Source organism: Leptopilina boulardi, unplaced genomic scaffold (assembly GCF_019393585.1).
Source record: "Leptopilina boulardi isolate dan_hultmark-lab unplaced genomic scaffold, ZJU_Lbou_2.1 LbouV2_354, whole genome shotgun sequence".
NCBI classification, from domain to species: Eukaryota; Metazoa; Arthropoda; class Insecta; order Hymenoptera; family Figitidae; genus Leptopilina; species Leptopilina boulardi.
The window spans coordinates 1,185,530-1,207,501 of NW_026137923.1; the positions used below are offsets into that span (position 1 = coordinate 1,185,530).

The 21,972-nt window shown below is 27.4% G+C and overlaps 2 protein-coding genes, 1 long non-coding RNA gene and 1 other non-coding gene across 4 annotated transcripts; 3 read left to right on the plus strand and 1 right to left on the minus strand.

Moving 5' to 3' along the window:
* The first annotated feature begins 41 nt into the window (after positions 1 to 41).
* Positions 42 to 1,548, plus strand: LOC127286401 (inosine triphosphate pyrophosphatase). The gene is made up of 2 exons (XM_051312812.1): positions 42 to 207; positions 493 to 1,548. The coding sequence occupies exons 1-2, from the start codon at positions 200 to 202 to the stop codon at positions 1,064 to 1,066; spliced, it is 582 nt and encodes a 193-aa protein (XP_051168769.1). The 5' UTR covers positions 42 to 199; the 3' UTR covers positions 1,067 to 1,548.
* A 367-nt stretch (positions 1,549 to 1,915) lies between these two features.
* On the plus strand, positions 1,916 to 1,989 carry Trnan-guu (transfer RNA asparagine (anticodon GUU)). The gene has a single exon. It is a non-coding gene; the product is annotated as a tRNA-Asn (tRNA).
* A 322-nt stretch (positions 1,990 to 2,311) lies between these two features.
* On the plus strand, positions 2,312 to 4,475 carry LOC127286404 (protein l(2)37Cc). The gene is made up of 4 exons (XM_051312821.1): positions 2,312 to 2,470; positions 2,862 to 2,966; positions 3,264 to 3,685; positions 3,794 to 4,475. The coding sequence occupies exons 2-4, from the start codon at positions 2,879 to 2,881 to the stop codon at positions 4,100 to 4,102; spliced, it is 819 nt and encodes a 272-aa protein (XP_051168778.1). The 5' UTR covers positions 2,312 to 2,470; positions 2,862 to 2,878; the 3' UTR covers positions 4,103 to 4,475.
* Positions 4,301 to 7,143, minus strand: LOC127286406 (uncharacterized). The gene is made up of 2 exons (XR_007843740.1): positions 6,658 to 7,143; positions 4,301 to 5,358 (listed from the first exon to the last, which is right to left on the minus strand). It is a non-coding gene; the product is annotated as an uncharacterized LOC127286406 (long non-coding RNA).
* Between the last annotated feature and the right edge of the window lie 14,829 nt (positions 7,144 to 21,972).

Consider the following 21,972-nt stretch of genomic DNA (forward strand, 5'->3'; position numbering starts at 1 on the left):
AAAGCATTCTTTTAGACCTGCGCATTTTTGTAAAATACGTTCGTTCAAAAAACATTGGTTCACCTTTACATGTGTTTTTGGTAAATTGTAAATGAATCATTTATCATATGCGGAAGCACAAAATAGTGTATAATAGTTTAACATTGAATTAAGTTCGGTTAAAATTTCTGCTCCCTCATAAATTAAAGGACAATTAAAAATGTTGAAGTAAGTGTTTCTTAATTATTGTTATTATATTATTATATCCAATACTAATAAAAAACATGACGTTCAGTTAGTTTTACACATTTCACAATTTAGCATTTTGTTGTTTTTTTTTTGCATAGTAGTTTCATATTGTCAGCAGTTTTTGTCACATATACGTATTCTATTTTAATTAATTATTATGTAACGGGCTTGTCCCGTTTATTATTAAATAAATAATTAGTGATTAATAAAGTATCATTGAAATTCGTACTTTTAATTCAAATTATTATCAATTTTTTTTTTTAGACTTTCTAAACCTGTTGTTTTTGTGACTGGTAATGCGAAAAAATTGGAGGAATTTTTGTCAATAATGGGATCAAATTGTTCGAAAAAAATTATCAGTAAAAAAGTTGATCTTCCCGAATATCAAGGAGAGATTGATGAAATTTCAGTGGAAAAATGTAAAGCCGCTGCCAATATTGTAAATGGTCCTGTTGTCATTGAAGATACATGTCTTTGTTTCAATGCTATGAATGGACTACCAGGACCTTATATTAAATGGTTTTTAGACAAATTGGGAGCAGATGGTTTATATACAATGTTAAATGGATGGGAGGATAAAACAGCTCAGGCAGTATGCACATTTGCATATACAGATGGTCCCAATGAGCCAGTTATCCTTTTTCAAGGTCGTACTTTTGGTACAATTGTGAATCCCAAAGGACCAAGAGATTTTGGCTGGGATCCATGCTTCCAACCTGAAGGTTATAATCAAACTTATGCTGAGATGCCTAAAGATCTTAAAAATCAAATTTCTCATCGACACAGGGCACTCGAACAATTGAAAGTCTATTTTTCAAGTCAAAATAACGAATCTTAATAATATTTATGATTAATATTTATATATGTTTCGTTAAAAAATTCATTCCTTAAATATCAATATGTTATAAGAGTGTACTTATGTTATTTTTTTTATTTAAGTAACTATCTGTTTTAAAAGTTGATATTTTTTACAAAAAAAGAATTCACAAACATGACACATTTTTTATAAATTGACTATTTTTATTTTTTACATATAACTTTTCTCAAATTGTGCCACGTTAAAAAATAAACTTGAAATTATAAAAGAAAAAAGAAAAATATGTAATTTTACATTAATTATTAAGCGACTTATAATAAAATGATTATTTGATTTTAATATGTGAAGATTGTAAAACAGTTATGAAATAATGTATTATTAATATGTTTGTAGATAATATAAAATGTATTATATTTTTCTTTTGATGTTAATGAACAGTATTGTCTGAATTATTTGTAAACTACGGAAAAAAAATAAAGAAAATACATTATAATATCTAAAAATTTAATTTTTTTTATAAAGACGTTAAAAAAATATTAAGTATGTAATTTACAATTTTTGAGTTCTACTATAAAAATATATTGATTATTTTATTTTAATTATTATATTCGATTTTTTCCGTATAACAAAACAACTGTATATTTAAATTTACCGCCATTTTCAATGTTTCAATTTCAAAAACATATATTCCTTCTGAATTTAAATATTTAATGGCTGTAACGGACATTTATTAAAGGTGTCTAATATTGTAAGTCGTAAATAATAGATATTTATTTGTATTAGTGATTAATTTTCGAGAAAATAATATAAAAACAATGAATATTTAATTTATTACTTTAGGTTTTTCTAATTCTCAGCAATTTTCAACTGGCCTCCGTGGCGCAATCGGCTAGCGCGTTCGGCTGTTAACCGAAAGGTTGGTGGTTCGAGCCCACCCGGGGGCGCTTTTTTACATTTTCATATAATTTTATAAGTTTAATATAATTGAAAATTATCTTATATTTTTAAAAAATAAAAATCCACAACACTTGTGCCTTAATAAATAAATTAAACACTTATGAATATGTTTTATATCTATCTAAAAATTATTAATAATTATTTAACTTAAGTATTGTTAATTATTTTTAATGTCTTTTTTAAACTCTTTTTTAAGAATATTTTGTGTATGTAAGTTAAACATACATAATTACAAAAAACACGTATAGAAAATCAGTTTCTATGTTTTAAATATTTCGAAATTGCGCGCTAATCAATATGTTGATTCACGTGACCAAGCGAAGCAATGGTCCCAACTGTCACATGCGCCTACAACTTCACGTCTTTCATAATCTTTCATCATCCAAGGAAATTAAGGAATTCATTTCATTTTACATCAACGCATGCAGCTTAAAAAACCTGTTAAATTCAACGGAAACAGTGTACTACGTAAGAATAATTAGTGGCTTGTTATAAACAATTAATGCTTAATTACATTAAAAGCATGAAAGTGAGAATTGCACTCTAAAATAATTGAGGAATAACACGAGATCAATGTTCACACCTAACCTAAACCCGGTCTATTTAGATAATATATATAAATTAAATATAAATTTAGTGAATATATTTATGCAACTTGTGTTAATATTGAGTTTTAATATATTTTTTAATAATTTTATAATAGCTATTTTATTTTCTTTATATATTTCTGTAAAATTAATCTTTAGTATTTATAGGTTAGGTTGTTTTTTACATAACTTGAATACTTTGCTTTTAATTATAAAATAACGAGAATGCAAAAAACTTCAGTTTATTTATGAAATTTTTGTGTTTATTTCAGAGAATTAAAGAATTAAAATGGCTTCACAAGCTTTTGGAAGGATAGGAACCTTCGGTTTGGCTGTTGCTGGCGCTGCAGCAGTTGTGAACTCTGCCCTTTACAATGGTAATTTATATCTTCTAATTTCTTTTTTTAGATTTCAATTGTTACTTTTAATTATTAGGCTTTTTAATTTGATAACAGACAAATTAATTTATTATATTAAATTTCCCTTTCATTTGACTAGTTTTTATTTTTTTCTTATTAAATTTACAGATTTATCATTTAAAGAAATTGTGATTGTAAATTTATAAATTAATTTAAATTTAGTGAAAAAAATTATAAATTTCTAAATAATTTTTGATTATTATAATTGTGTAATTTTTTTTTTTTTTAATTAATTGTTGATTATATGAATTTCAGTTGACGGAGGCCACAGAGCCGTAATTTTTGACAGATTTGTGGGTATCAAAAATCAAGTTGTTGGCGAAGGAACACATTTTTATATTCCATGGGTGCAAAGGCCAATTGTATTCGACATACGCTCGAGACCAAGAAATATTCCTGTAATAACGGGTAGTAAAGATCTTCAAAATGTTAATATCACTCTTCGTATTTTGTTTAGACCACTTCCTGATTCATTACCAAAAATTTACACCATACTTGGCGTTGATTATGACGAGCGAGTTTTACCCTCAATTACAAATGAAGTTTTAAAAGCCGTCGTCGCACAATTTGACGCGGGCGAATTGATTACACAGCGAGAACTTGTCTCTCAAAAAGTGAATGAAGAACTTACCGATAGAGCTACTCAATTTGGTTTAATTCTTGATGATATTTCCATCGTAAGTGATTTTCTTTTAAATTTAAGATTTTAAGATTTTAAGATCCTCAAAATGACTTGGATAAATTTTCATTTTATTTATTAATTTTGAATGTTTGTTGTTATGCAGACTCACTTGACATTCGGCAAGGAATTCACTCAAGCCGTTGAATTGAAACAAGTGGCACAACAGGAAGCGGAAAAAGCAAGATTCTTGGTAGAAAAAGCCGAGCAACAAAAGAAAGCGGCCGTTATTTCGGCTGAGGGTGATGCGCAAGCTGCGAGTTTACTCGCTAAATCACTTGGCGATGCTGGAGATGGTCTTGTTGAACTTAGAAGGATTGAAGCTGCGGAAGATATTGCGTTTCAACTTGCACGTTCACGTCAAGTTGTTTACTTACCACCCGGTCAAGGTGTCCTTCTAAACTTACCTCAGTAAAAAAATGAAAATTAAATCGCAGATACAATTTTTATTAGAAAAACAAGAGAAAAAAAAACACACACACAGCGTTCTGAGAACATTTCTTTCCAATTGCGTAAAAATTTAATCGCATCATTTGTCATTGTTATAATTAATATAATTGATAAACACTGTACATTCGAAGGTAGGGAAATAATGTTGCATTTTATGAAGTAGTACAAGTAATCTTATATACATTTCATTGTATGAAAGACACACTGAGAGAAAGAGAGAGAAAGAGAAGAATTTATTATTGTAGTTCAATAGTATGATTTATATGCGACATTTTTTTTATTAATCCATTGTTGATTGTCGCTGTTTTTTTTTTGCTTTATAAAAATATTCAATATTATTCACCTAGATGATTTTTAATACTTACAACCTGAATTTATAGTGTTTCTTTATATTTTATTTTATTAGAAAATAATTAACAATATTTAAAAGAATTATTATCAATTGACAAGAGAATTGTTCTCAATATTTTTAAATTAAATTAATAAAAACTAATTTCTATTATCAATATGCTTGGTAAAATTTCTATTTAACTTAAACAAATCAATTATTTTAGATAATGAATAAGATGAGTTTTTTTTTTCCTTAAGTTTATTCAAAAAATACAATTTCGTATGGACCAATTATATAATTAGTCTAATCAACAAAAATTAAAATTCCATAAAAAAAGAAAAATTGATAAAAAAAAGAGTAGATTATAACAAAAAAGCTCTTAGATGTTTTGGTCATAAAATCACGAAATTCATATAATAATATTATTTTTTGAACATAAAAAATAAATCAAAATTAAAGAATATCTAAATAAAAATAAAAAAAAAAAAAATAAATTGAAATTTAAAAAGTAATAAAATAATATAAAAATAAGTGTTTAGGTTCAGATGCTTAGTTATAAAAAAAAGTTTTTCTCTCCTTATTCCTTGGGAATTTTTGGAACGGAGTCACTAATTAAATTATTATTACCATATGTTTTCTTGTCTACTTGTTGAGAGCGTGCGACGAAACAATTGATGGGTATGTTGGAAACATAAGAAACTATTACGAAAAATCATAATAGACATATGCATGTATGTGTATATGTACAAGGGCTGCAGGGCTAACGACCGTTTCCTCTGCAGCTGCACCTGTTACGCAGATCGGTTGCATGGGATGCACGCGAGCACATATGCCAATAGCGGTGCCTGGTAGAAGACAAAATGCCTTGAGGCAACTGCTACGCCCCATCCCTTCAAGGAAAAAAAATACAGTAGCATAAAAAAAAATAAAACAGAAAAGAAAAAAAAATTATCTAAAAGACAGACTCAAATTTGACATGTTTTGAAAACTAGAGAATGAAAGAGTCGAAAACTAGACTCTAAAAGATCTAATTTCGATTTAATTATATCTAAACCTACTATTTTCGAAAATAGACCACAAAATGCTAGATTAACCATCATTCCTTGTTAAGAACTCTATCCCTTGTTATTTAAACTACATATGAAAGTGAAATTTAGAGAAATTGAAAGTTGCAGGATTTAAAAAAAATTAATTTTTTAAATACAATTTTTGATGAGAATTATTTTATAGAACATGATTTTAAACAACAAAATTGTTATAAAAAATTGGATTAAAATTTTTTTTTAACATAATAAGAAATATGCCATATCTTGTTTTTAAAAGTAGCGCTAAAAGTACTTTATAATTCTTCTGCTTACTGCACATGCGCATCTACTTTAAAATAGCTCCATCTAGCGCAATCATAAAAAATGTTTTACTTTACAGTTGACAAAAAGTTTGTTTTCATTGCTTTAGAAGCTTTAGAAAGTATATACTTTTACACTATCCATAAAACACGTATTGCGAAAGTGTACAAAAATTTACTGATTTGACAAACAATATAATGTAGATTTAATGTAAAAGTGTAAAAAGTGCACACAACGAGAATAATCCTAAAAATGTGATTTTCTCCGGCAACACTTGCATTTTGTTTTAATATCGTTTTTTAAATTAAAATTTATAGTTTCTATATCTTTTGTAAATTATTCATCAGAATTAACGAAGTGAATCGAGCAAGTAATATATAGTAATAGTGATAAAAGCCAGACTCATTATAAATTCACAATCGAACAACATAACCTCAAAATATTTATCAACAAATAAGGTAATATTTAAATTATTGTTTTTCTAAACATAAAAATGCTTTTTTTTACAATTACTCAAAATCTTTGAAACTTTTTCGATTGTTTAAAGTTATATTTTTTCATCAAAAAATTAAATTACATTTATTCTTTAACAATTAGTTTTATTTCAAATCATTTATATGCTTTGAAATTCAGATAAAATATATTTGAAGTTATATATATACAAATAGAGGACTTAAAAGTACAATATGTAGTGAAAATTTAATTTAATTTTGTTCAGTCATTCTGAATGATTCTCTTATACATATAATATGTCCAGAAGGCAATGCACGAATGAAAACGTAAGTGATTAAGGGAGTTTCTCTACAATTTGCGTATTATTTTACTGAAGAAAATAAAACTTACCGCTCGGGGGCAAAGGTCGACGACTGACCACTGAAATACATTTTGTGTGCAGATTAAAAGGTGGAAAATTGGATGGGTCATAATTTCAGGCATGCGTGTGCTTTTCTTTTGTTTACCGACCGCTTCAATGACAGCGACAATAAGCCGACGAAATGACTATGTTTTTTGTCCGCACTGTTCACGAATCACGACTTATACACACACATATAAATGCATTTACATTCGTCTCTTACCGCTATAAAAAAAACATCTCGACAAAAATCAATCAATAAAATTCTGAGCTTTGATTGACAAAAAAAAAAAAAAAAAAAATTCTCCATTACTTTTTTCGAAAATTTACTATAAAACATAAATAAATTCTCTTAGATGAAACTTTTGTAAAATGAAAATTCGATTAAACAAAAATTTATTTAATTGAAAATGTAAATAAATAAAAATTCGATCAAAGTAAAATTTAATTAGATGAAAATTCTATACTATATAGAAAGTTGGTTAAATAAAAATTCGATTGAATAAAAATTCTATTGAATAACATTCGATTAAAGTTAATTTTGAAGCTAAATCAAAATTCTATGGAAATTTGATTAATTAAAAAATATATAAATCAGCTATATAAAAATTCGACGTGTTATAAAATTAGATAAACTTCAAAGATTTTAAATTAATAATTTTAAAAGTCATATAAATTTTGAATTGAACAAACAACGTTTATATAGTTTTATTTAAAATAAATAATAATAAAAATAATGCAAACAATAAATTAAAAAAAAAGTTTATATTTAAAAAATTTGTATAAATATAAATATATAAACTTGAAATAATTTTCTAAATTAAATTTAAAAAATTAAAACCCATTAAATGTCTCGAAGTTAAATAATAATTCTTATTCTTCTGAAAGGGAAAATAACTCTCATAGATGTTGTCTGACCATAATCGACATAATCTACTTGTTCCATTTTTATTTTCAATATTTAGTTTCTTCTTTCGCACCTGTTGTTATTTAATTAAAAAAAATAAACCTGATACAATTCAGCAATTGTAAAATATCACCGCACATAAAAAAATACACACGTGTTTTTATTATATATTAAATGTCAGATTTCGAGAAAGATTCTTATAATAAATGCCTTTGGACAGAATACAATGTATAACCTAAACTGATTTTTGAAGTGTACTTTTTCGTTTCTCGTCAAATTATATATAGAGCAAAAAAGGGTGATGCTTCTGATTTTTACTTTTTTTTTTTTTTTTTTTTTTTTTTTGAGAGAGAGAGAGAGAGATTTTCTACAAAGGTATTTAATAACCGGAGGCGTGAAGAATTGCGTTGAGGTTGTTGGTTTCGGAGATAAACGACTGTTGGAATATTAAAGAGTGAAAAAAAAAATAAAATAAGAATAAGAAAATTTGTAAATTGTTTGAAGATTATTTTCGAGAGAGTCAAAATCCGTGAGCGATTTCGCGAGAGTGGTAAGAATACTTCTCATTAAGTAGCACGCACGCGAGATATATATTTTCAATTTTTTAAGTGTAACTTGGTCGTGTCGTTGCTTTCTAGGTTTATATATGCGCGGTGTCTATTATATTTCAATAGCATTTTTTGGAAGCCCTTTAATTTTGCCGCCAGGCCTTTTTGACTCACATATAGTTCTACGATTGATTTTGATTAGCTCGTCCTGTAATTATTCGGCTGCATTTGAATGCACGCGAGCATAACTCGTTTCTTATTTTCGAAACAGAGAGCGAGAGAGGGGAGTGAGACTCTTCTCAAATTTTTATGCAGTTTTTTGGAAAGATCTCTCGCACGTCAGTTAAATATATCACATACAAAAAAAGTAATTATTTCGAATATGATAGTTGACAGCAGTTTGTCACGATCGTTTTGTTACATATCTTGTGAATTCATTGCTTCATTTTCTCTTCCAGGGAGACTGCAAAATTGCGTGATTTTTTAAAATTCTGATTCAGTCATGAATTTGTCATCTACATTGAAAAAAAAAGATTTATTTAATTCAAAATACTCGATTACTATTATTTAAATAAATATTTATTTGAAACAAATAATTTTTATTTGTATATTAAATAAATAATTAATTTTAGGCAATTATTCATGTCAATGATTTTTAAAGAAAAATATTTTTTCTAGGGTCATTCCATTTTATTTCACCTATAGTCGTTGCGGTCTATTTTTAGAAAAATTTGGTATTTTGTATTAATGACTTTTAATATCCGTACAATTCATTTTTGACAATTATTTTATGAAAATTTTTTTTATTTACGTTAAAATTTAATTTTTAAGTTGAGTTGAACGGAAAATAGGTTAGTTTGACAGCTTTGGAAATTTTATAAAAAAGAACAGAAATAATTCAGTTAGTAAATTTTTTTCATTAATATTTGTTTAAAATAGTTTAATTTACCAATATTAATTGATAATTGTGTAAAAAAAGCCAAAATACTACATGAAAATTAATATTCAAACTTACCTGTAAAATGTCAAAATTTGTCACATTTTATTTGTATTTTCCAAGAAAGTTTATAAATTTTTTAAAATTTATTACTACCTAACAATAAGTACTTTCCAAGTACTTTCATATGATATGTTGGCTTTTTATTTTTATAATATAGAAATATGAGAAATTTTACCTTGAATGTTATTGAACTTTTCAGGATTTTATCTGATTTTGAACACTTATATCTTCGCAGGCGATTAATGAAAAAATCCCATTTTGGTTTTAAAATTTAAGTTAAATCTTCTTTATTCATCTTATCAAAATTTGGTGATGGAGAACGAGCTACTTTTTATTTTTATTCACTTTAAAAAATCCACCTTAAAATACGAATTTGAAGGTTAAAAAACAAGTATTTTTATAAATAAAATTCATACAAATAAATTTATATTGATCAAAAAATTATAAAAAACATTTTTTTATAAAAAAATGTTATAATTTTTCGTCTTAAAAATTAATTTGTTTTTTAATCGTTGATCATAAACGTTGTGTATACTTCAGCATCTTAATTTTCCTGTATATTACTTCTTTTAAAGCCAATAAAAAATAGTTTGAATAATTTTGATATATGGAAAGTAGTATACATATATATATATATATATATATATGTTTGTTTCCTGAAAAATTAGAGCGGTAATTGAGGTGAAAATGCGCGTATAGGAAAGTTTTTTCTAAGTAAAATGAGACATTTGAGGTATATAAAAGTATAGTGAATGATTATATGTTCCCGTTAGGAGCATTTCCTTTATGAATTGTCCGCAGGAAGTCTTGGGGTCATTGCGTGCGGGACACAGAAGGCGATCGCGAATCACCATGAACTTTTGCATTGTCGACGAATGAGGTTCATGGTTAAAGAGGATCACGAAGTCGCGAAGTTTCTTCAGGGCCACCGTTACTCACCAATCAATGTCTTCGTATGTATCTTCACTCATATCTACATTGCCACTCATATACATTAAAATGGCAATTTTATTATATCAAAATTGTGTTTTCAGAAACTAGGCCTCTTCTATCATTTCAATTTTTTGTAATTCGTATATATATATTCGCAATTTTTTTTATTCACACAAACACCAATATTGATTCTTGTTTTATTTCCTCTCTCTTATATGTCCTATATAAAAAAAATTTTTTTTTATTTCATTGAATAGAATAAAAAAGTAAAATATTTGGAACTATTAAAAAACATTAATTATATGAAGGGTAGAATGACAAAAGGGGTCAAGCGCCAATTTATCGAAAATGAGGTTTTTGCATAAAAAAATCAAGAAAATTCATTTACACATTTCTGTAGAAGGATTTCCTTTTTTATTGCGTATTTAAATCAGTTTTTAATAAAAATTAAATTAATAAAATAGCCTCAAATTTACTTTATTGCAACCTGATTGAAAAACAAAAGAAAGTGATGAGTCAATAATATTATCAAAATAAAAAAAAAATATTATTTTTTTAGGTTTTATTTTAATATTTTATTTTAATTTTATTTTAATAATATTTTAATTAATAAAATTAATAATAATAATAATGTATTTTCAATTTTAAACAATTTTAAAATCATTTTGTTATTAATTTTTAAATATTTTTATGGTTATACTAAGTGAACAATTGAATTTAAAGATGAAAGTATTGCTCAATTCCAAAGCAAGCAATTAATTCGTAATTTTCTTGAAAACAAACAATTTTTTAAAGGAATTTTTTTTTCTATTCATTTCGTCGATTCCATAGAAAGAAACTAATTTTCCAGTTTTTCTTTAAACTGTATATTTTTTTTATAATTCATGCTTAAAGAAAATGTGCGCAGTTGATATAACCTCAAGGAACCACAGTTTTTTTTTAATTTTATCGTTAATATGTAGGTTTATTTCAACAAATTGTTGTTTATTTATTAAAACATACTAATATATCGAAACGGTTTTCTCAGTTTTTTTTTAAATGACCTGCAAAATTTTTAAAAATGTTTTTTTTACTTCCTGTAAAAACAGTGAATTGGCGCTTGACCCCTTTTGTCATTCTACCCTTCATATACATATATATAAAACAATGGAAAAGATTAATAAATAAATTAAATTGGAAAATGAAGAAGAAGAAGAAGAAGAAAGAAAGTTAGGTAAACATAACCTACAATTCGTTTGCTTCTGAGGTCCCTTTCTTTAGAGAGCGTTAAATTTATAAATAAATAGCATTTACGAATAGAAAAAATAATTCTTAATTGCAATATAGTGATCTGTTTGAATGATTTTGTTCAAAATGAATTTTAAATTTAAAAAGAAAGCGTGTCTCGTGAAATATCGGGGTAGAAAAAATAATGTTAGGGCCGTCCATAAACTACGTTACCTATTTTAGGGAGGGGGTCAAAAAATCTAAAAAAAATGCATTTAAGGCAATGGTAACGAGGGGGAGGAGGGGGTCTAAAAAGAATGAAGAAGTAGTAACGTAGTTTATGGACGGCTCCTTATCGGCTGTAAATTAGACTTTATGCATGCAGGCGGCAACCCGCTCTACTCCCAAGTTGAGAGGAACTGTAATTATTTATTACAATATGAGAAATTAACCGTGAAGCAATATTGGTTACAATGATTCCTCTTAAAATCGCGGCATAATAATTCTCGTCGCAAAATGATGAGATAAAAAAAAAAGGAAAAGAAAATAAATAAAAATAACCACGAATTGATGGTCACAAGACCACATGCACTTGACGTAAAAATAAGAGTCCAGAATCGGTGGAGACAAAGACACTTGGTCGAGTTCCCACAAGATCGTCTTCCGTGCAATAAAAAAATTGGGGTGTGGGGTTGTAACATATGTGTAACGCAAGGGGCGTATCCGTTCCGTGGCTGTGGTACGTCCGTCCGTCCGTCGGTCCCGTCCGTTCGTCCGCTCATCCGTCTGTGGCAAGGAGCCCAGGGAGTCGAGGTAATTACAACATCCTGAGATGCTGATGCCACCCCAATTCACGAAATTTGCCGGCGCCATGCACATTTTCGCTTAGCGACATACGATATATGAATATTAAATGCATATATATATATATTTGGTAGTACTTACACACATACACATATATATATTTATGCATATGCATGTCCGGGGCATAATATTATGAAGCTACAGATCACAGCTTCCGTCACGCAAACTTTTAGTTAATAAACTCTCCCTCTCTCTTCCTTCTTTTTACCTGTATAGTGTTTGGAATGATTTTCGCACCAAAAAATTATTCTCCAAGTCCTCGAAATTGTCCTACACGAATTTATTTTCGCCTCGGGGTCTCATGTGTGATGTCGACCTTGAAAGATACTTTTTAAGTATAGAAAACCAATTTTTTTTTTCACAAATTATTCGAGTAACTTCTTCAACACACGTAAATATTATGTTTCAGAAATATTTGAATTTTGGAAATTTAGATTTTAAAAATAATATTTGAAATATGAATTTTAACTGAAAAATTTTTTTAAATATCAAATTTTTGTTTTGTCAAAAATGAGTTATATGGATATAAAAAAAATGAAATGGATTGATCCAAACATTAATAATAAAAAATTCCTTTAATTAAATTAATAATTATTTTTGTTATTTATTGTTATTATTTGTTTATATTAATCTATAGAGATTGTAAAGAATTCAGTATAGATAAATTTTTTTTTAACGATCCCAAAAGGGTAAATCAAACGGGTCTTTTGCACCGCCTTAAAAAGGATCTAATTCAATTAGGATCGTTTGGGATCGTTGGAGATGATGGAAAATCACCAGTTAATACATTGTTTGGGAGTTTTTTTTTATCCTTCCGGGATAATCATCATTATATATATATATAAAAGAATATAAATTTAGAAAATTGAAAGTTATCGGAAAATTGCACCTGTCACAACATTTTTAGTTACAAATATCTGTTATATAATTAACTGCGCGGAATTCGTCAAAAAAATTTTTTTTTAAAAAAGTATGGTTTATTTTTCTCAAATTATTTTAAATTAATATTATAATATTAGTGTTTAATAAAAATTTTTTATTACAAAATCAATAAGAAAGAATTTAATAATTAAAAAACAATAATTCTTTATAATTAATTTAATTAAATAAATTAATTATAAATTAATTATATTTTAAATATTATTGAACATTGGAATGTAATTAATATAAATATTTATTTTGCAAATGAAGTATTTTTTTATTTTCTTGGTATAAATATGTAGCGCGTTCATTATATTTGATTACCGGTTTCGTCCATAAAGAAAATAAGAGTAATAAGTAAGGGAAAAAGGGAAGAAGACGTGGGACCATCGATTGCTTTCGTTTTGCCACCGGAAATTTAGATAGCTGTAATTTTCACCAAAAACTTTCGCTAAAAACTGTTAGCTCTAGGCGTTCGTGGATGCATCCGGTGTGGTTTTTGCATTAAATTATAAAAATTTTGATGCACTGCGTGCATAGTCTTTGCCTTCTTGTTTTCATAAAACAGATTCGATGTGTAAAAATTGTCTCTAATTTGATTCGTAGAGAAAAAAAATAAAGGAGAGAGAGAGAGAGAGAGAGAGAGAGATACAGTCTGTATGTATCCTAATCTCTATTAGAGCCAATCAGCCCAAGGAATTTAAACAATTCCTCAGAAGCTGCGAAATATTTCTCTGACTCCAAAAGGTTCTTTTTTTTTTTGGCTAAGGGCAAAATATTTTTCCATTCCTCTAATAACCAATATCGAGATCAAGATTTGTTATGACAGAGCACGAGCCAATAATTTTGTTAAACATAAATAAATAAATAAAATCGGACAAGTGCGAGTTACACTCGCACTGAAATCGAGGGTTCCGTACTCGAAGCGAACTTATTTGGTATAAAAACAAATGTTTAAAAAATATGTGTTGTGTATTAAATAATACATGTGATACAAAAATGAACAATTTAAAAAAAAAAATTTAAGAAAATTGTTCCTCCTTTGGTATAAAAACAAAAAAAAATTTTAAATTTGTTTTGTATTTCAAATAATACAAGTGATACGAAGAGGAACAATTTTCTTAAATTTTACAAAATTGTTCCTTTTTGTATCACTTATATTATTTGAAATACAAAACAAATTTAAAATTTTTTTTTTGTTTTTATACCAAAGGAGGAACAATTTTCTTAAATTTTTTTTTTTAAATTGTTCATTTTTGTATCACATGTATTATTTAATACACAACACATATTTTTTAAACATTTGTTTTTATACCAAATAAGTTCGCTTCGAGTACGGAATCCTCGATTTCAGTGCGAGTGTAACTCGCACTTGTCCGATTTTTTTCTAATTTTGCGGAAAAATACATTTTTTTATTAAATTTATCATTTTTCTTCGAAAATTTGATAAAAATTGATCATCAACTCCAATCGCGCTTACATTTTTTCCCTGTATTTTTCACGCAAAAATACAGTTTTACAGCAAATGTGTACAATTTGTGTTGAATATTGTGTGCGCTAGGGAGAATAAATCATTTTTTTCGAAATTTTTGATTTTTCCTTGACAACGCTATGTAAATTGATCGGAATCAAGTTCGCTATATTTTTCCTGTAATTTTCACGTAAAAATACGTAAGTGTACCAAATTTGAGCTGTTTATGTCAAAAGATGTGGCTGCTAGGGGGGGGGTACATAGTCATTTTTAGGCATTTTTCGTAAAAATTCATGGTTTTTCCTTGACAACGCTATGTTAATCAATTCCAATCAAATTCGCTATATTTTTCCTGTAATCTACACGCGAAAATACATATGTGTACTAATTTTCAGCCCTCCAGATAAATTTGTGTGGCCGCTAGGGGGGGGGGGGTACACGATTTAAAAAAAACCGATATTAATAGGGTTCCGAACCGAGTACGGAACCCTAAAAATGAACGAAATAATAAATAAGAAAGTTGAAAAGCCCTTTTTTTAAAGCGAAAAAATAATAAATGAGGGGATTCTTCATTAAAAATTTTCTTTTTAAGGTTCCGTACCCGAATAGGGAACCCTATTAATGAGACTAGTGAAGCAAGGCATGTACCCCCCCCCCCCCCTAGCGGCCACACGAATTTATCTAGAGGGCTGAAATTTGGTATACATAATATGTATTTTGGCGTGTAGATTACAGGAAAAATATTAAACGAATCTCATAGGAATTATTTATCATAGCGTTGTCAAGGAAAAACCATGAATTTTTACGAAAAATCCCTAAAAATGACTATGTACCCCCCCCCCCCCTGGTTGCCACATCTTTTTACATAGAGAGCTCAAATTTGGTACACTTATGTATTTTTACGTGAAACTTACTGGAAAAATATAGCGAACATGATTCGGATTAATTTACATATGGTTGTCAAGGAAAAATCAAAAATTTTGAAAAAAAGCGATTAATCCTCCTAGCGCACACAATATTTGACGAAGGCAGTTCATATTTGGTATACTTACGTATTTTTGCGTGTAGATTACAGGAAAAATATAGCGAGCACAATTGGAGTTGATGTTCGTTTTTAAGGAAAACTCATATTTTTAGAAAAAATTATGGATTTTTCGAATAAAAAAAGAAGAAAATTTTATCTCAAGGGATTCAAATTTATACATTTTTACGTATTTTTACGTGTAGATTACAAAAAAAATATATCGAGAACAATTGGAGTTAATTATGATAGTGTTTTCAAGGAAAAACTGATAATTTTCGATAAAAATCATGATTTTTCCCCAAAAAACGATAAGAATATTTTATCTAAAGAGTTTCAAATTTATACACTTTTACGTATTTTTGTAGTGTTTTGACATTCTTTATAATTTGCCATTTTTGTCATTTTCTTGTTTTTACCATTTGCTATTTTTTTTATCTTTTGACATTTTTTATTTGTTGATATTTTTATTATTTGGTGAAATCTAAAAAAAATTATAAAATTGAAAATGTTAAATGATAAAAAAATTAAAAAATTTTTAAAAACTTATGATATGTATTTCCATGCTCACATTACAGGAAAAATTAAGCAAAATTGGAATTTTTCCATCGGTCTTCACACTTTAAACCCCTCAAATTTTAGGAATTGGGGTACGGAACCCTCGGTTTTAATGCGAGTGTAACTCGCACTTGTCCGATTTTTTTTAAATAGAATGGAACTTCTTTAGTCGAATTTTACAAAAAAAAAAATTATTTTTTATTTATAGTTGATCTCTTTGATTAATTATAATCCACTTCTTTAATTCCTTTTAATTTTTCAAAGCATAATTTATTTCTTTTATTAGAATCAATATTTCTATAATTATAATCCATTTCCTTTATTAGAAACAGATTTGGAGAATTGATATTTAATTGTATATATATATATATATATATATATATATATATATATATATATATAAACTGTGTTCTTAATCAGTAATTTATTGAGATTTCTCGAGTATTTAGGTATATTATATTAAATTATTTTATATTTGAAACATTTTAAGAGATATTCCCCTCATTGTCGGATTAATTTAAATATAACTCTTGAAATTAATAAAGGGAACGAAAGTCAATCAAAGATTGGTTGGCAAGTCATTCATAAATTTTCCACGGTATATACATATATACATATAACGGTGTGGAGGAGCAGTTTGAAATTTACAGTGGCGCTTGTAGGTAATAATTCATGTCTGGTATGAACATGTCGCCTACTGTAAAGCTTTAAGCTTGGTTCTCGAAGAGTGTGAGATGGGTTGAGTATGAAATACGATACGAATGGAGCCACTCCTCGATTATATCGTGCAAAATCTGAGCCACTATATATTTTTGCTATTTTACACAATTTCTTGCAATTTTCATTCATTATAATATCCAATTTTTAAACGTCTTTTTAAAGTTCATTTCGTGTTTCTTCTTCTTAACGCTGCAGCAGAAATATCGACTATAAATTGTAATGTGCAAATTTTGAAATGGACAAATCGAAATGTAAATCGTGTCGTTCGCAGATCAGCTTTGAAACTGACAATATTGAGGGTAAGATTGCTTTTGAGATATAATGATGATTGTTCTGAATAATTTTTCAAGTCGTGCGGCTTCTTTGACTGTCACGCCATTCCTGTCGGATGAACACCACCAACTTTTCTATATGTGAACAAGAGAATTTGCTTTACCTTTTGTGTTTGCATTGTCATCGAAATGAAAAATAGAAATATTATATATTTATATGTTTTATGGATATTATCTGTTGACAATGTGTTTATTTTGCACTGACAGTGTTATTTTCAATTATATATTTGAATAATATAAGAAAATTACTTAATATTTAGAAGTTATATATTTCTTTATTTTCATTACCTCAGTTGAAATCTATTTCTTGTTTACAAATTCAATTCTTCATAGTTTAAATCCGTTTTTTTTGTTCAAATTTTTGTCTTCAGTACAAATTCGTTTCTGCCGTTTAAATTTATTTCTTCAGTTCTCATCAGTTTCTGCGATTCAAATTCTTTTATTCATTTCAGAAAAAAAATATTTCTTCAGTTATAAATCCTATTTTATTTATATAGTTTGATAATTCATTTCTTTATCTGGAAGTGTGCTTTTCTCAATTTTTTAAAATTTTCTATTTCATTCACATAAAAAAATTAAATTTTTATCCTCATTTTTTTGACATCGCGAATATATCATAATTGAATGCAAAAGATCATTTTTCTCTCATAGGAAAATGAAAGAGAAATTTCATATCTGACATTGTACATTAAGATGAGATGTGTTTCCAAGATATGAAATATCAAGATTCATTATATATATATATATATATATATATATGAACCATACGATTCCTGGTGGTGCTGGCGACGTCACTATGGAGACACCCGGATAACCTGTACTGTCTCACTTACCATCTCAATAACCCAGAATGACTGAATGAGCGACTCTCAAAATCCTTTCAGATAACCTTTATTGTAATTACAATGAAGCATTGTACGTTTAGGAACCACAAGTCAGGGGTCATTTTACGGGGCTGAAGTCTAACTGGTTGATATTTCCATTATTTATTCATTTTACGCCATCATTTTCTCTCTCTTTTTCTCTCTTCTCAAATTCCACGAATCTCAATTTTTGAATATTATTTATTTGAAATTATATTAAATTTAGATTATATATGAAGACAATAACTTCCTTTATTGGATAATTATGATTATTGAATATAATTATTCATTTATTTAATTTTTTCAAATTTTTTGATTTTTAAAAAATTGACAATTTTTCAGAAGTTTGCTTTTTGAAAATACTAATTAGTGAGTCTTTCTATTTAATTAAAAAATACAAAAAATTATTGTGTAGAAATAAAAAAATAAAAAATTATATAAGAAGAACTACGAAAAAGATGACATTTTGAAAATCAGTTTGACGTACGACTCATTTTTCATTACTTCCAAAAGAATAATGTGGTTTCATATTTTCGTTGAAAAATTACCGTCGTAAAATATAATTAGACATATTTACACTCGATTTCCGTTTTATGCTTATATATATAGTATATGAAACAACTCCCGTTTTTGTTCATTTCTTTTTTTATTTTTAAAGAGAGAAAATTGACAGAATTTTAAATTATTTTGCCTCGAAGAATCGCCGTCAGTTGCCGAGCGAAGTACAATAATAATTTATTTATTAAATAGATATAGAACATTCACGTAATCCTGCACGTGATTTAAATTTAAATTCTGCTATTTTAACGTGTAGGTACCTATAGTAAATAACAAGCAGCTGTTTTCGAATTAAATTAAATATTTATTTGACTTGAATTTTGAAATTAAATTTTATTATTACTGTATATTCACAGAAAAAACTTGGACTCATTTTTGTTGCAACTCATTTTCTTTTGGGTATCGAAATGAGTATGGGACAAACTTCATGTTATTCAAAATGATATTGGCTGGAATTTCAGATTTCTAAGTTGGCATCATAAGCAGAGTAATTTTGTATTTCAATTATTGTTTCTAATATTTCAACAACACCAGAAAGATTATTTTGACCAGTACGAATATTTAGAAGTTTTTAAATAAAAATTATTTATTATTATTTACGTAGATAATAATTAATTTCATAAGTTTTTAAATTTACCGCTATTATTTAAGTTGGCAGTACCGTTCCTGTTGTCAAAACACATGTTTTCATTTTTCTAACCTAAAAACATATTTCCTTTATTATTTTATTACGCGATTACAAGCAATTTTTAATCAAATATATTAAGTCTAGCGTGTTATTTACTTCTTTGTAATTATTATATTTCATGTTTTTGTGCAAAATTATTCGTTATTTCACAATATTTTTCCATTTTTCTTTTTCTCAAAATGAAACTTGCCTGTTTCATTTTGATACTTTTACCTTAGAACTCGAAATGAGACAACCAGTTTCATTTTTGTTGCGAATCAAATTGAGTATAGAATATATACTCAATTTGAATTCAGGTTTTTTCTGTGTTGAAAGCTATTTTTGATACAAAAATATTTTTATTATTGAAAATTAATTTTTTTAAACTTTTTATTTCTTGAATTAAAAATTATTTTTTACTCGTGAAAATAAATACAAGTGGAGAATAAAAAAAAAACAATAATTTGAAATAAATCAGTATTATAAATTAGGATAAAAGGGAAAGAAAGAGGGGGGGAGGGAGATATATAATGCTTACGCGCGATCAGTAACTATAATTATGTAACTTATTTGCTCGTCAATGGCATAAAATTGTACTTTTCAGAACGTTGTAATTATTGGAACATTAATAATTTAATCACTTATGATTAACAGGTGGTGTGAGCAGAAGACTTGATTCTCTGGTAGGATGAGGGCGTTGCCTTCGACCACACAGGGCGCCGACAAGAATTACGTCCCAAGGTACGTATACATATTCTCCCTATGAGGTATTCCGTTCCAAAATTAATAGGAACCATGTTTGACGTTGGGGTGTGTTAATAGAGCTCCTGATTATTCAGAATTAAGGCAAATTAATTCAGTTCTGACAAATTAAATGTAAATTATATAACAAATTTTATATATATATTTCTCTTTTTCAAATTTTTCTTTTCCTTAATAATATTGATAATAATTATTATCCCATAATAATTATTTATTAGAATTTTTATTTTAAAGAATTTTATTAGATATAATTATTTTTGCAGATAAATTTTTATTTTTCAAACTAGAATTTCAAAAAAAAATTTCTTTTTAAATAAATTTTTACTCAACATAAGTTTTAGATACCAAATTTTTATTCGGCAAAATTTATATTATTTAACAGAATTTATCTTTTTATTGAAAAGAATTCTAATTTTACCAAATTTTAATTTAGTATAATTCTATAATTCAATAAAATTTTAAGTGATTTAAATTTTTAAATGTCAGCATTTCCAATTTTGACCAGTTAATAAATGAAAGTTGAATGCAGTATATAATGTGGTGGTTATTAAAAATGGAAAAAAGAAAAAAATATATATATATATATTGTAGTGGTACCACCCGTTATATCGTCTGTTACCGCATCGGGTGTGATTTACGCGTCCCCTGATTTACACTGATTACGGGGCCCCGCCACGTCGCAAAGCAAATACGGCCCCCTTTACTTACCACGTATATATATACATATATATAGCGTATAGCACCCACTCGTCGAGAGGCAACATCAATTCCCATTGATTGATTTTACTCAGGTATTAAATTAATCTCCACGCTAGGCCAACCTCGGCACCGGCTCAAAGAAATCCGGACATATCTCTTTCTCTCTCTCTTCCATCTCGTCAATAGTTTTAAGGACATGGTTTTATTTATGCATTTATATTACATATATATATACACTATGAATATTATATCGGTAACTGTTAGCACATAATATCCTCTCTAAAGATGATCAAGTATCGACACTTTTTATAGTGCTTCACAACTTCTCTTGAGACTACAAAAATTTTTCCCACTAAATAATTATTACGCGTCTTTTTTTGAGTCGTGAATGTATTAAATTATAATCGTTGACAAGAAACTTAGAAAAATATTGTACTTAAATCAGGTACATATTGTTATAACGCAGTCATGTTTTAAACATAAAATTGAAATTAAATAGCACGTTGTAAAATATGACTGTTGTTACTCATTTTTTTATTATTTCTTATTTACAATTATGTTTTTTTTTGAGTATTAATTTTAGTTTATATGGCGTTTTTTGTTTATGTCTTTTATTTCGTTACACGGAGAAAAATGTGATCGTTGTGCAAACAATTTTTGGATTGTTGTCAGTAGATTTGTTGATATTACAATTCAAAATGTTAATATTACAATTCGGATTGTTGTCAGTACAAATGTATGTTGTTTTAACAACAATACGAATTTTTTGTTGTCAGTTTTGTTCATCAGTTTGCAATTCCGTACAGTTTCAGAAGCAAACTCTCTGTCGATTGCTGATGGAACAATCCGGATTTGTTCAGATGACAAGTTTATTGTTCCATGTCACGTGGTCATCTTGAATTCTCGCAAACTGGCAGATCGTCGCGTCGTTTGCTTCTGGCACATGTGCCGCTTTTGCTTTTATTATTAGTTTTTTTTAAAATGACAAAGTGCTGTTAAATAATGAATCCGGTTAAAATGAGAAATCTATTGCAAGTGTGGTAAATGGATGAAGAGACAATTTCATCGTTTATCGGTAAGTTATACTCGATTTCTATTGAATATAACCTCACCATAAAAAATACAAAATGTATATTAAATATTATTTAACAACAAATTTCAACTCAAAATAATTTTTTGGTTTCAGGTCAAAGAATTTGATTCAGAAGCTGCATGTTCCACAGATTTTAATGCAAATGAAACTGGTGATATGAAATTTGGTTAGGCCAACAAAAA